Source organism: Seriola aureovittata, chromosome 17 (genome assembly GCF_021018895.1).
Source record: "Seriola aureovittata isolate HTS-2021-v1 ecotype China chromosome 17, ASM2101889v1, whole genome shotgun sequence".
NCBI lineage: Eukaryota > Metazoa > Chordata > Actinopteri > Carangiformes > Carangidae > Seriola > Seriola aureovittata.
In genome coordinates, this window is record NC_079380.1 from 12,634,190 (window position 1) to 12,648,947 (window position 14,758).

General features: G+C 40.7%; 1 protein-coding gene across 4 annotated transcripts in view; it reads right to left on the reverse strand.

Moving 5' to 3' along the window:
• Nucleotides 1-14,758, reverse strand: part of LOC130185798 (cytohesin-1) — a 48,053-nt gene that overhangs the window by 25,753 nt on the left and 7,542 nt on the right. The window contains exon 1 of one of the 4 annotated variants that reach the window (XM_056402464.1): nucleotides 8,181-8,405. The exons of 2 other annotated variants lie outside the window; for them this stretch is intronic. In XM_056402464.1, coding sequence (XP_056258439.1) covers nucleotides 8,181-8,208 — 28 coding nt within the window. In that variant the 5' untranslated portion in view covers nucleotides 8,209-8,405. Of the gene's footprint in view, nucleotides 1-1,651; nucleotides 1,898-8,180; nucleotides 8,406-14,758 lie in introns of those variants that run through there. One more of the 4 variants, XM_056402466.1, reaches the window with a different exon arrangement.

Below are 14,758 nucleotides of genomic sequence, written 5' to 3' on the forward strand. Positions count from 1 at the left end.
CCCCTCCTCCAAGTGCCTCAAGGCTGTTGTTGTTGCTGCTGTACACCCTTTGTCCTAATAGTTACATGGATAGCTCCCTTTAAACTTGCTAAAACACAACCTCCACCCCCAAGGTCCCTTTAGTCTCCAATCAATCGACCTCTTGCCCGAACCAATACGAGCGCCTGCTGTAATATGAAGCAGTCTACTTCATGATGAGGTTTAATACATTCAGCACAAAACTCACCCATACAAATAATCGATTATGTGAGCTAAGATGGGCAAACATACATGCACTCACACACACACACACACACACACACACACACACACACACACACACACACACACAAATAGGCACACCAAGGTCTATTAAATAGCTCTAAGGTTTCTGATCTTTACTGCTGTTTGCTCCTTGAGAAAAAAAAGGTCATTTAAAACACAACTGCCTAATCTGCTGATCTCTGATATGGGACTGAATGTCATTACTACGGCAAATCTCAAGGGGACTCTCCCTCATATATATTTGAAACCACACACCCACACACACGCTCACCCCTTCAGCCTCTGAACCAGACAGCCTATAACAAAGCAGAGCAGGGGCTGTGAAGGAATGCCAGTTGGTAACATGGGCATCATGCACCCAAAAGAACTTGTTCACCTTTCACCTCCCGGTCCAAAGCTGCCGCACACAAAAACAGAACCCAAACTAGACCAAAAGGACTACCATTTATGGATCAAAAAGCCACAAAGCGTCCAACCTGACCTGGCCCGAGGGTAGGAGGAGGTGAAGGGGGACAGAGGAAGGGAGATAACAGGAGAAGGAGCCCTGTGTTTGGCCGGGGAGGCGTGGGACAGCAAATGGCAGGAGAACACAGAGACAGTGGGAAGAGCAGTGGGACGATCACAGCTCTCCCTTTGTGTCTGCAAGTGGCCTCTCAGGACATTCCTCAACAAGGCCCAGGCACAGGGACTGATGGCTTAAGCATCCTTGGCTGTACCTCAAAGTTCAGGCTTAACATTCATTTGTTGGCCATCGCAGCTTCCTGAAAACATCAAAATCATCCCTTGTGTCGCATGAAGTCACCTGATGAAGTGAAATTTCAAATCTCAAATCAAAATGTCAGCCATGAACATAAAATCCACCACTGGATGAACTTCCTCACTTTAATTGCTTAGATACATGATCCTAGAGAGTCAAACAAATACATGCCCTTTTGGCCACCCCCTTCACCCCCCGCTGACATTACCATACTGCCCTGTCACTGGCCTGCTGCACCAGTACTCAATCATGTCAACTGTCAGTCAGGAGCTACATTCATTGCCCTTAAAGGCAACAAGCCATAGCCCAGTGCAGGAGAATGACATGGCACCCCAGAAGATACCTCCATGGCACAGAAAGTCAAACCACCCCTGGTTTGATTTATATGATTTGATTTAAACTTTATATGGCGTTCATCCTAGCTCTTTTTAGTCTCGGTAGCATGCATTGTCTCCAGCTTCACTGATTTAATCTTCAATACAGTTAAAGTGTGGAGGGGGTGGATATAGAGTCAATGGAAACTGACCAAAGTCCCACATGACAGCAAGTTCCAATAACTAAAAGCGACACAAACAGCCTTGTGGAGTGTTACACAAAATCACACAAGCATCGGCAAATTGAGTTGCTAACCTGACTGAGAAATCCTCCAAAGTGTCACTTTTCTGTCTTTCCAGAGAGCGCCTTCTCTTTTCCTGCTCCACCTTCATGTAAATATAAAAAAGACCAGCAGTCCCTTCTTCTGTCAGCTCCTGTTTAATGCAGGCGAGCCGGACCTCAACATGTCGAGAAAAGGAGCCTGCTCCTCCAGTCAGGCAGAGAGATACTGCTGGGTGTTTCAGATATACAGCACAAATATGAGCTCCCGGCCTGCGCACAGCACACGGACACTGACACAGTCTAATTGGGGAAGGAGCCTTACTCACTATCTCACTCCTTCCTCTCCCTCTCTTTCTGTTTTGCTGTCACTACCATGGAGGCTCCACCCAGTGGACATCCCCTTCTCTGCTGCTGCCGCCGCCTCCTCCTCCTCACACACACACACACACACACACACACACACACACACACACACACACACACACACACACACACACACACACACACACACACACACACACACACACACACACACACACACACACACACACACAAGGGAAGGGCAATATGGGCAAGATATATGAGCCTATATAAGTCAATAACCACGACTGTTGTCCTGTGCTGATGTATATGTTGTTGAGCTTACAGGAGTTGCCATTTTCATAGGTTTTCCTAAGTATATTTTTTTTGGGAGAAACCTTCATGAATTCATGAAACTAACACAAATCTGGACACAATTTACTACTCGAGAAGTATTGATTTTGACACAGAGCTCTAACCCACATTTATAGACACACATAGTGTTTTAGAGGGCAAGATGCTACATCAGGCGACCCAGAGCCACAGGCCCAACAGATATATCATAAAGACTGCCTTATGTATGAAATGGGTCATTTTCAAAAAGGATTTATTCAAAGTCACATGTAGCTAGTTAAAAAACATCTTCCCTCAGTTACCCCAGAGCTAATATTAAAAAAAAATACAAATAAAACAGTACAGAAGCTTGAAGGTAAACTATATATACAAGGAATTCACCCCATTATCTCCCAGAGAGACAAAGAGGAAGTCATAAGCTCTAGTATGAGCTATTGTTATGAGTCAACACTTCAAGTCAGGTTTTCTCAGTCCTGACCAGTCATATGACCAGTCATACTATCATTATCACCCCCAAACTCCAGTTTAACAATGGAGTCTGTGCTGAAGACAAACGTGTATTTTTATGGTGAGTATAGCGCATGAGCATTATCCTATTGCCAATGATGCTTGTCCAAAAGATTATGCAAGATTCCAAGCATTCCTCCTTGTCGTGTACCAAGCGTTGTGTTTTTACAGCATGAGTGTGCACTTGCCTCAGGTATGTCTGCAGCTCAGAGCAGACTCATGTCTGTGTGGAGTTGGATGAGTCAACCTGGAGCCCTCTGCTGTGCTGGCTGCACTTTGCAGTCCCACAGTGACAGAGCTTCCTCTGACTAGTCTCAGTGTGGGATACATGTGTTTGTGGAGTTGAAGATGACAAGTGATGATTAATATTCTGCATTAGGGAGGATATTTATGTGGAAATACGCCTTTCTACAGAAGGTCTCAAAATGGACAACAGTAAAGACACAAACCTCAGAAAGATAAAAAAAATTCCATCTTGGGCCGACAGTGCATATTAATTCAGGAAAAAATTCATTAGAAGAGGCTGAAGAACCTATTTCTCTACAGACATCTCTACACACAATAATCTAATACAGAAGTAAAGAGTTGTGTTTTGAGAAAAGGATAAGATCGGAAAAACCCGTTGATTTTGTCCTGCTATCACTGTCAGAATTGCCTTTACATTTGTAAAAAGGTATATAAAAAAAAAAAAAACCCTGCAGTTCAAGATCAGGCATATTCGTCTGTGTGTTGTTCTGGGAAATGCAGGAAAAAACAAGGTGAAGTACAAGAACACAATACAACGTCACCTGGGGACACACTGCATTTGGCCAATCAAATACATACAATCACACATTCCTTGTGAATTACTCCCTAACATGAATGCTGCATTTCTACCATTTTTCCTCACAATCATTGAGACCAAAGACAGGGGCACCGGACACAACATGTCTTCATCAATGTATTGTTTTAATACAGCGGTCTGAGAAGATGAAGGTAACTGGTATTTCACTGTTAGCTGTCATTAGGGTTAGAGCTAGACAATTTTTTTAACCCCGGCCAAGGCGACTATTTTTTCATCCATTTCTGTTTATTTGTCAGCAGGATTACACAAAAAGTACTGAACCAATTTGCAGTGAACCTGGTGGAGGGATGGAGAATGGGCCAGGGTAGATCCCATTAAAGTTTGGGGCAGATCCAGATAATTTACTATGATCTTTTTTTGTCTGAAGTCTGGTGGTTGGTGGTTGGTCAGAGTGCCCTGCTAGTTTCATTATTATTGTCAATATTACAACATAACATGTTTTTACAGCATTAAATAACATCAACTATTTAGCCTTGTTGAATTAACATGAGTGGAGGTAAGTCACACTATATAGTCACTGGGGACAGAAAGGAAGGCTGCTCAAACATGAACCTGTCTCACCCCAGGAACACATCGACATCCCCGACAGAGAGCACACTCAGTCTGCCAGCAGTGTTAAAGCTGCTGCGCAGGAATGCTGGGACCAGAGGATATAACTTGGTGGGAACTGGGACTGAAGAACGTATAGCTGGGCCTACCACCGTACACACTGCCTCAGTGTAAAGCAAACATACAGACAACTCCACAGCTCAAACATCCTGCAGCTGCACACACACACATGCAATCCAACATTATATACACAAAAGATCAGCTTTCTTTAATAATCTCCATTCCATTTTATAGGCAAATCAACATTAATTGTTTTGATAGGCCAATGTGGAGGCTTCTCGTTGTTTTTCCTAAAAAGCGGAAGTGCTATTTCTACCCACAATGCATGCTTTTGTCCTCTGATGCTGTTGGCCTTGATTCTTATCGGGGCTGTCCTACTGTCAACATCCTCTCTCGCCAGTAAAACACACACACACATAGCACACACACGTTTAGAAAACACATGATGGGAAAGCTGAAGGTGCTTCGAATCAATTTCTTATTCAGTTTTCATCTCCACTTCTCTTATATTTTCTTTATTTTATGTTCTCTTTTCTGGGGCAAAGCGGTGTACAAATTTTAGCCCACACACAAACTGTGGGATGTCACTTCCTGTCAAATATATTGTCAAACTCTCAGCTTCCTGTTTGTGAACTGGTAGATAGATCAGCGGAGGAGTGAAAACTGTGGCTAAACCCACCCATCCTGTGGGAAACGCAATAACATAGCCATTCTGTCCAACTTAAATCCTTCAACTCTATCACAACATGATTTGAATAGTTGACAAAAACCAGGGGTTGCAAAATGCTGCTCCAACAAAGCAACTATAGAACTCAGCATGCAGGGCTCAATTGTTCACCTCTTTGACAATGGTGCCAGATCTTTCTCATAATACAGTGTATTCTTTGCTTTTGTTGAAAGAGATAACACACAAACAGATAAGTTGTAACTATCCCTTATCATTTGTAAAAACCTGATAAATGTCTGCTACTCCATGTACAGAAAAAAGCATGTATATTCGTGCAATGATGTTGTCAGTTTAACATCACTTCCCTGCAACCAAGACAACTTGTAAACAAATACTGCTGAGCAGACAATGCAAGCACTACTAGAGCATAACCAAAGCCGACCGGCACCTGAGCTGCATTTGTTTGATAGGCAAATCAGCACACTCCTTGATAATGCGCTCACTATAGAGCTCGCGCCTGCTGCCATTTTGAATTTCCTGATAACAGAGGTTTGTCCTGAACCAGGCATGTCTATACCTGCTGCAGACAAACCTGGAAGACACTCAAATCAGTGCTGGAAGAAAAGAGGGGAAAATAAACCGAAGGCTAAACTGTGCAAGACAGAAAGAGAAAGACATGAGTAGAGCGAAGACACTGATACAATTTTGACTCCCAGAGAAAAGAAAAGCTGTGCGACTTGATACGTTTCTGACTGAGTGGCTGGCAAACTCTTATCTACCGTATCCTCTCATGTACTTAAATGTTTGGGGACAGCTGATCTATTTGTGGAACACAGAGGATATGGCTTGTGACAGGCCTGTATGACGATAGGTTTATACAACTTCAATGCAAATCGGCCATAACTGTTGACTGTGTTAACAGTAATGTAGTGACATTTAAAGCTCCTTAGGTACATCTTACTGTTTGCCTGACAGGCCGCATCATGAGAGAAAACAGGAAGTCTAGGTATTGGGCTAACTAACAGTTATGTTCATTAACATTTAATCTGTCAAGTATTTCTTTGATTAATCAATTAATAATTTAGATTAGAAAATCAATTGTTTCTATTGTTTTGTCTGACAAACACTTCAAACTCAAAGATATTCAACTTACTGACCATAGACTAATTGATTAATTGTTTTCTCTCAAGTTTAGACTTGAATAGATTGTGGACAGGAAATCTTAATAGCAACTGCCTTGATAATATGATCACGGAAATTATTTTTCTATACTTGCTTGTGGCTTACAGCTTGACATGAACAATTAATCAACTAGTTTTAAATCTTCTAGAAACTATAAACACTAATATTTGCTGATAACACCATTGTTATGAAATGTATACATTAATCTATCTGCTAATGAAACGTCTTAAGAGAAAACTTTGGACTCTGACAACCCATGATTGGCAATTATTAGTAATAAAAGAAAACAATAATATAAATAAAAGGTGAATAATAGAATAGCATGGTCAAAGTCTTACATTTAGCTTATTGTTACTGTGACAAGCCACTGTGGTTAAAATGCACTATAACTTTGTTTTATTGCCTTTTTCATTGACTAGTGATACTGCCCTGAAAAATGTCAGCAATGCAGTCTACTGGGTGTTGCTGAGCTACCAAACATAAAACTTACAACAACATGAAGCAACAACAACACCCCAATGCATTGAACTGTAGATACTTTTTGTCCAGTTGCATTAAAGCAGTAACTATACAGAATGAAGACTGGTCTGAGTGGAAAGGAGGGCTGCAACTGATGCACAAAGAAGACTAAAATATGATTATGGGGATAGGATGGCGATTATCAAACCACCGGGGCATTAGTGCCAGGCAGGGCACATTGTTCTGGAGGGCCCATTAGAGCTCTCAGCGCCACTCATTAGGGAACCATTAGTGACAACTACTTTAACTTCCCAGACCACCCACCTCTAAGTGGCAGAGACAAATGGACTCGAAGAGAATCGACTGTTCCCCTCTCTCTCATCTCTCTGCCGGCGCAAACAATGCAGCTGTGTGCCAGCCAGGCTCACGCAGGGCCACTGAGGCGAGATAGTGTGTAAGGTTCTCCCTATATCCATCAGCAGAACAAAGGAGCAGCAGCATGTAACAGGATCAGTCAGTCAGACTGCTCTCTAAAACGATTAACAGTGACGCAAGTTAAGGGTGCTAATTAATACTGCAAGCTAACCAAGCCATAGAGAGGAAAGTGTCATGCTCACAAACAAAGGCTTTCTGTCAGACTTCAAAGGCATTTATGCCAATACAATAATACAGTCAATAATAACCTTATGAAGAAGAATTACATGTGTCAAAACAAGACAGAACAATATAACAGCTATTAGAAAGGGCTTACGTGGATAATATAGTGATTTTAATTAAGAAAATCTACCCAAAGGCAGATATAATAAAGAAAACTTGAATGCAACATAGAAAATCATGTGTTGCCTCGTTGCTGACACTGGAGGAGTTAACTGTCTGCTCTCACACCTGTTGCTGCTGAGACTGAAAAATGACACTGATGATGTTCCCTCTGAGCCAAAGGCTATTAAACTGATAGACCAGTGTGACAGACCACTGCATGAAAGACTATGCTTTAAATGTGTTACTGAATTTTTTATTCATGTGGTTAAGAAATGACACCCACAGCACTAAAAAAATAAATCTAGAAATACAGATATCTGAACAGACTCACAAATATTTAACTGCAGTGACCTATTAATAAAAATTAAATAGAAAAGGAAGAGTTAATGTAATATGCATAAAACAAATAGAAATGACTTTCTTTTTAAATATCTTAATATTCCATGATTGTTTAAATTGGATCCACTTGTATCTTTAGAGTATCTTACTGTGAACTGACAATACAAATTACAATATATTTTATATTCTAACGTTGTAATTTTTTGTTTATGTTTCTAGAGGAGGCAAAGGAAGTGTAGTCGTTTTGGGAAACCACAGGGGTTGATAAAATATAACACAAAGCTGACTCAGTATATACAACAGTGATGGTACAAATTGCAGCGTAGTAAACACTGTAAACAAGGCCAGCCAGACGAGCCAGCCTTCACTACACACAGTTGGTTCCTGAGATTTACTTTGAAAAACTTTTTAAATAACGGCTCACAGTTTAATACTGCCAAATAAACGTCTAATAAAGACGGTTTTCAACTACACACACTCCCGTGAAGACTTGAACGATATTCACACGACGTAAAATGTATTTCCTCGACTGTTTCACTCACCTATCCCGTCTTCTGATTTTAACACCATGCTGTCTTTGCCTCGCAGGTCCCAGTCCAGAAAGTTTCCACAACGTCAAAACTTTGACTGTTACAACAACAGTTAAAACTATCTATTAATATATTGACCTGTTTTAGTTTTTAGTGTCGAAATTAACAAACACTCTAGGGAATGGTATCTTCGGTAAATGAAGGGTGGCTCTGTCGACAGCTCAAAGGAGTGGTCTGAAGAGTCGGAGGAGGACTTTAACCAGCCAAGCTTTCCTGCGCGCGGTTCTCCGTCAAAACACGTGCGTTATACACAACGAGCTTCCCGTCCAGACTTTCATAATAAAACGTAGCACGTTCATCCTGACTGCAATGAGGACGGGAAAAGATGGGTGCTCTATTTAAGTTGATCAGAATTACTATTTTGATTTTTTCCTCTTTTTTTTTGCACATTTTTGTCTGGGGCTACAAATTAGATACTTTAGTGATCTGCATCAAGACACTTTAGAAAGCACAAAAAACTCACTTTCATCTCCAGAAATGAGCTGATGCAATTCAATATTCTGTGATTTTAAAAATTTGCCAAATTTTGCTTTAAAATGCAACTGAGATACATTTTATTGGCTGCACAGGGGTTAAATCTAGTCACTGAGTAACCCATGTGTCCCATGATGACCCTCCCTTGAAAACAGAATATGTGTGGTAAAATGAAACCCTTGCAGATTATTAAAGTCAGTGGTGTATTGAAATTTGACCTGCAGTCAAGGAAAATGGCAGCTGCTCAGTAAGTTCAATAAATCTTGAGTTTGGGAAATTGACTTTGCATTACTGTGAGTGTTATGAGTTCAACAACAACAACTCTGCATGTATTGTAAATTATATCCATTAAAAATAGGGATTAAAATAAAACACTCAAATTGACCCAGATTCCCATTTAATTGCATTAGTGAAACTACACTGAAGCAACAGTTGCCTCCTCAACAAATTAAGACTAAACAGGTTCTGTTGGTGTAGCCTACTACAAATACGGCTCATTTAACATTATTTAAGTGTAGTTATAGACTTATTGTGATGGAAAGCGTGCTCCATATCCGGTAACAGTCCCGTCTTTGCTGACTTGACGCGGCTCAGGCTGAAGGTGCAGCAAATGGACCAGATGACGCGTCCGCCGCCTGCGATTCCACCCTGTTGCCTTGGGCACTCTCACGCACTCTTTCTCTCTGACACACACACACACACACGCACACACTACACCGTTGTTGGGACTGGGCCGAGTGGGGGCAGGGAGTGTGACTGACACACACAGATACAGTTCACTGCTGCTGATCTTGCGCATATTGCTGCATTTGATTCACCACATCCGCCGAAAGTAGACGTGTGTGTGTGTGCAGTCAGTTTTACCCAAGAAACAAATGTAAAACATCGTTTTAGAAAATAGCAACAACACCTGTCTGTTGCAGAGGAAACGCATAATACTTTCAAACACCTGTTGAATACTGAAATTCCTATAGGCCTCATATCAACACAGAAACTCATTAAACTATGATTTTTTTTTTTTTGGCCTTTATGGTATTTTTTACATTTATTATTTATTTGCACTTGAAATTGCATGTGGAAATTTTGAAAGCTATCATTCTAAAAGCTATAATGCAAATACTGCTCTTTTTTTTATCATTATGGGTTTTTCAGTGGTTCAGCTAAAGAATTGCTTGACATTACACTAACATTATGACACAAGTAAAAGTTTCAGATCAACACTTTCAGTTGGATTTGTCATTAATGGCGAAACTGGTTCTACCAAATCCTGGTGAGAGTGAGCAACTTGTTTTATGTCTGATGCAACTTTCCTCTCCACCAAACCATCATCTTCTCAGAGATGAAAGCCTCATCTTTCTGGATTTATTACTTTCATATTTCAGCATGGCCCATCAACACACAGTATATTCACATTTTATGCTGCCGGTGATCAAAGACACATCTGACCGGGGTCTCTTTGTTCTCGCAGGGAGACATTTCTTGGCTGCATATTTTAAGGAAAAACTGTAAGGGCAAACAGAAGAGCTACTCAGCTTTCCATCACCTTGTTAAAAGTAAATAAATCAGCCTGCTGTTTGTATAACACCTGCACGACTGTGCTGCTGTCAGACAGGAGAGGGCAGAGCCTGAACCTTCCTGTTGATAAATACAGGAGGGCCAAGAGGAATGCTGCGCTCACAGCCAGTGAAAGAGGCCAGGTAGAGGGAGAAAACAGCTCCTCTCTGTCTATCTTTCTCTCTCTCCAATTCTATTGGATGCACTAGGAGAAAAAATGTGCAAAAGATTTCAGGTCTGGATGCACTTTAATTGTGTTGCGTACTAGCACAGGAATCAAGACCAAATACTGGGATTCACCCCTTGTTTGAAGACCATATTGGCCCAGAGAGTAAAATCATTAAGACATCTTTGTAAAGTCCAACAGTCTGCACGGCCACTTCATTTTAAGGGGCTTGTCTTCAAGCTGTGGGACATGAATGGCTCAGTTGTGTGGCCCAAACTCAACAACTGACAATGCAGCCTTTGTGCACTGAACCCTGTACACACAAAGTTTCAATTCATTGTTATGAGTTCATCCGTCCCCATGAGCACCGCTGCAAATCTGTGCTAAAGAACCTAGAGCAAGTGAAGCCAAAGAGCTGTTTGACCTTTTAACTGATCATCATTGATATCAACACATGAAGTTATTGTTGTCTGCAACTTCCTGATCTACACAAAGACGTAGAAGTAATCCTCGAATAATGGTGATGTTAATGGAGTGTTTATGCAAACATCACATCAACGTCATACTGGATTGCAGAGTGTAAAGAGGTTTTGGTTCCTGCATGTTAAAAGATGCAGCTGATTAGGCGATTCAGTGAGCTGGAGAAATTCTTTAAAAGTTTTCTTCTGCTTTATTCATGAATCAGTGTGCATCAGTTTGAAAATAACAGGAACACCTGATAATTTAAAGTAATACAATACAACAACAACACCATGAACTCAAATTTTACAAAAATATGGATCAACACCTTTTTTTCCTTATCCAAGGTCTGGATTGGATATCACTGTCAGATGATGCTATTATTTTGTCCATATCTGTGCTATTATTCCCTTCTTTGTTATTTAAGGACATAAAGAATTTGCTCTGCAATAAGGGAATGGTAATTTGGTTAAAAAACCAAGAGAAAGACTCTTTTCTTTAAAACTTTCCAGCAGCAATGGGAAGCAAACATCTTTAAGCAGCTAAACCTGCATAAGATGAAAGTAGCTCACTAACACCTGAGAACATTTTGACAGAGGCCTTACTCATAATATGAAATAGCTAAAGTAGTATACTATGTTAAGCCTTTGGATTACAGTGTGTTTCGAAGTGACACAGCCACAGGGAAAGATGCCTTCCACCAAGCAAAGTGTAACAAGCCTCTGCCTCTCCCTGCCTTCTAACTTTAAACAGCAAAACAGCACGAGAGACTAAGAGGAAATAATTAAAAATATAAAATGTGTTGCTGGCTACGTCACATCCATACACTTTAATGATGTGTTCCCGCAGAGACAACTCTGACTTAAAATGATGAGAGCTACTAAATTCAGCAGTTAAAGGGGAATTCCAGTAATTTAGTGCTTAACCTCCATAATGTTTTTGGGACTTGTGGGACACAGATTATATATATATATATGTAATATTCAAAATTGATGCAGCAGAGACCGAGACTCTTCCCAAAATCATCAGTCATTTCCCCCATGTTTTCTAAATGTCTTTTGAACTCCTTGCATTTACAATGCAGGCTTTCTATTGAAAACATGTAGTCTCCAAACACAAGCTAAATCTAATTATATCATTAGGGTTATGTTCTCAAACTTTAGAGAGCACCCTCCTGACGAAGAAACAGTAAAGTGATGATGATCTGTAACAGTTAGTGGAATGAACCTTTAACATGATGATACTCGCCTGAATAGAATAGTAAAGCTGTGTTTAAATCTAACTTTCTTATTCTTCTTCTTCTTCTGTGTATGAAAATAACTTGTATCCTATGAGAAGAGATGCTGAGAGTGACCCCTCCTGGTCATTTACAATAATTACAGTTACTACCTGCAGAAATAAGAAACATGCAAGGAAATTTAACTTTTTTTTTTACATTAACTGAGTTCATAAATAATATCAGGACACGCACATTGCACACAGGCCCAGACATTGTCAAACAATTACTTACATATTTGCCTGGCATTTCGAAACATTTAGAGGTTAGTTAGCTGCAGGGTGTTGGGTCATGTTATGCAATGGTATGCCTGTTTTTTTTTTTTCTTTGCCTCTCTGACATCTAAACAAAATTCAGCCGCAGAAAAAGGCTTATTGAGAAATAGGAGGTTAGTGTCCCCACACCTCCTTGAAACAAGCAGGCTTGAAAAATGGCTCTGTTAAGATTACAGCATGCATGGTAGACATTCTTTGGCATAAGCTTTGGCTGGAGTTTTGTTGCTCCATGCATGACTAATTTGCACAAGCTGATTTTGAAACCACTGCTCTCTTTTTACAGGTGCAGTCAGAGGTAATGACACCTTTGGATCGATAGACCCTATGATTTTCTGGTTGAGAGGGAGTCCACACCTGAGCAATTACTGACATGAGTTATATAATAAATACAAGAATACATCTAGCTTTCATGTCACTTCTCTAGTGTGTGTGTGTGTGTGTGTGTGTGTGTGTGTGTGTTTGTGATGGTGAAAAAAATATACTTGGCCAGCTCTGCTTTAAAAATAGAATGCTCTCCACATTCTCTGAACAGCAAATTTCCTTTATAGCAGCCTACAGCAGAACTCACTTCCACTTCCACACATATACATGCAGAAATACTGCTGTCAGAAACTGTGACTTTGCAAATCAGTTTTAGAAAGAGGGTATGAAATGCAGAGAGAGCACGCAATGTAGTAGGACAGCTGACAGCCTGTATGTCCAGGAGAAGTCACTCTTCCACATGCTAGGCTCACAGCATTTTGCACTGCTCTCATTCCTGTACTTGACATGGTCACTGCAACAAGCACTATCACTGCCTTGGGAGACTACAGGGTGATGAAGAAATTGCTCATCTGTAATTAATTATGCATAAGACTGAGTAATAAGCAGTCCTGAGGAATGGCAAAATAAAATCCCTGCTGCTCATAGACGGAGTGTGTCTGCAGGCATGAAAGCTGATGAGCATGTCTGCACATGTACAGTATAACAACGGCACTTACAGCACAATATGTCTGAGACAGCCAAAAAAAAAAACACAAGCAAAAACAATATGTCTCAGTCCACCAACAGCCGTGCTGCATCTCATGCCATTTTTATCAAGATAAAAAAAAAAAACAAAGCGAATCCTCCCATGCCAACAGAAAAGAGATAACTCATTTGGCTTTCATGGCTGTATGGATTTTATCTGCCTCTCTATTTGGATTCCCACACACTCCTCTTGGAAGCAGCTCACTGGCAGAGTCTGTCTGGTGTGGTTCAGCATCCAAAACGCGTCAAACTGTGTGTTTACCAGAGATCACAAGTGTGTGTTACCAGAGGGAAAAAAAAAAGAAAAAAAGTTGAGTCTCACCAAAATCTTCTTTCATGTAAGTGTGCACACAAGCTTACTGATAATCAGTGCACAGATGATTCTGCGCTTTACTTTGTCCTTGTAATGAAAATCTGGGGGATCACAAGATAGGAAGAAGAAGAAAACAACCCTCAAATACTCACAAACCAAACTGGCTCAGCATCATCACCAACCATCAGTGTACCACACTTTCCCTCACAACAAGCTGATTTTGCATATATTCTCAAACACTTTATAAACTGTTTATGCTCAAAACTAACAGATCAGTGTGTCCTCAACTGCGCATGGAGCCCACATGACTAATTTTACATGTCAGAGAGCCCCGGAAAAACCCGGACACGCACACCTGCCTCACTTGCATGACTGACAACATGTAGCTGCTCTGATATCAATCAGCTAAATAACTATCACGTGCGTTTTAAGTGATACACTGCCCGCCATCAGTGTCCGTCTGTGTCCTGGGAAGATTAATATGGCATGTTGAATCACACTCACAGTGAGTGAGAATGTTAGATTCACAGTAACATTTGAAGGTGTGAAGGAACATAACACTGGACATGTGCTTCATTTATTTGAGATGCAAAGGAGCAGATTGAAACATCAGGTTGTGTCCCCTGAGAAACATGACGACTTTAAGAAATAAGATGTCACTAGCTGAGGTCAGACATTGAAGAAGTCAAGTGACTTTTTTTCTTAAATCTCCTCACTCATGTTTGCACTAGCTCATGTCAAACAGCATTCGGCTATATTTTAGGAGTGATGAAATAGCTCTGCTGATACAATGGGAACTTGCTGGACGACCATTAGATGAGTCACGCATGAATCACTTGTGTGATTCATGATTAAAAACAGAAACACCAACACTTCCAGTACACCGCCCAATCTCTTCCCACCACTAGGGGCCCAGAATGTAATGGCTGCCATCACAACATGAGTGTTATTAGAGTTTAAGCAACAACAAAAAAAAAAAAAAAAAAAACCTGACATGAGCGGGCG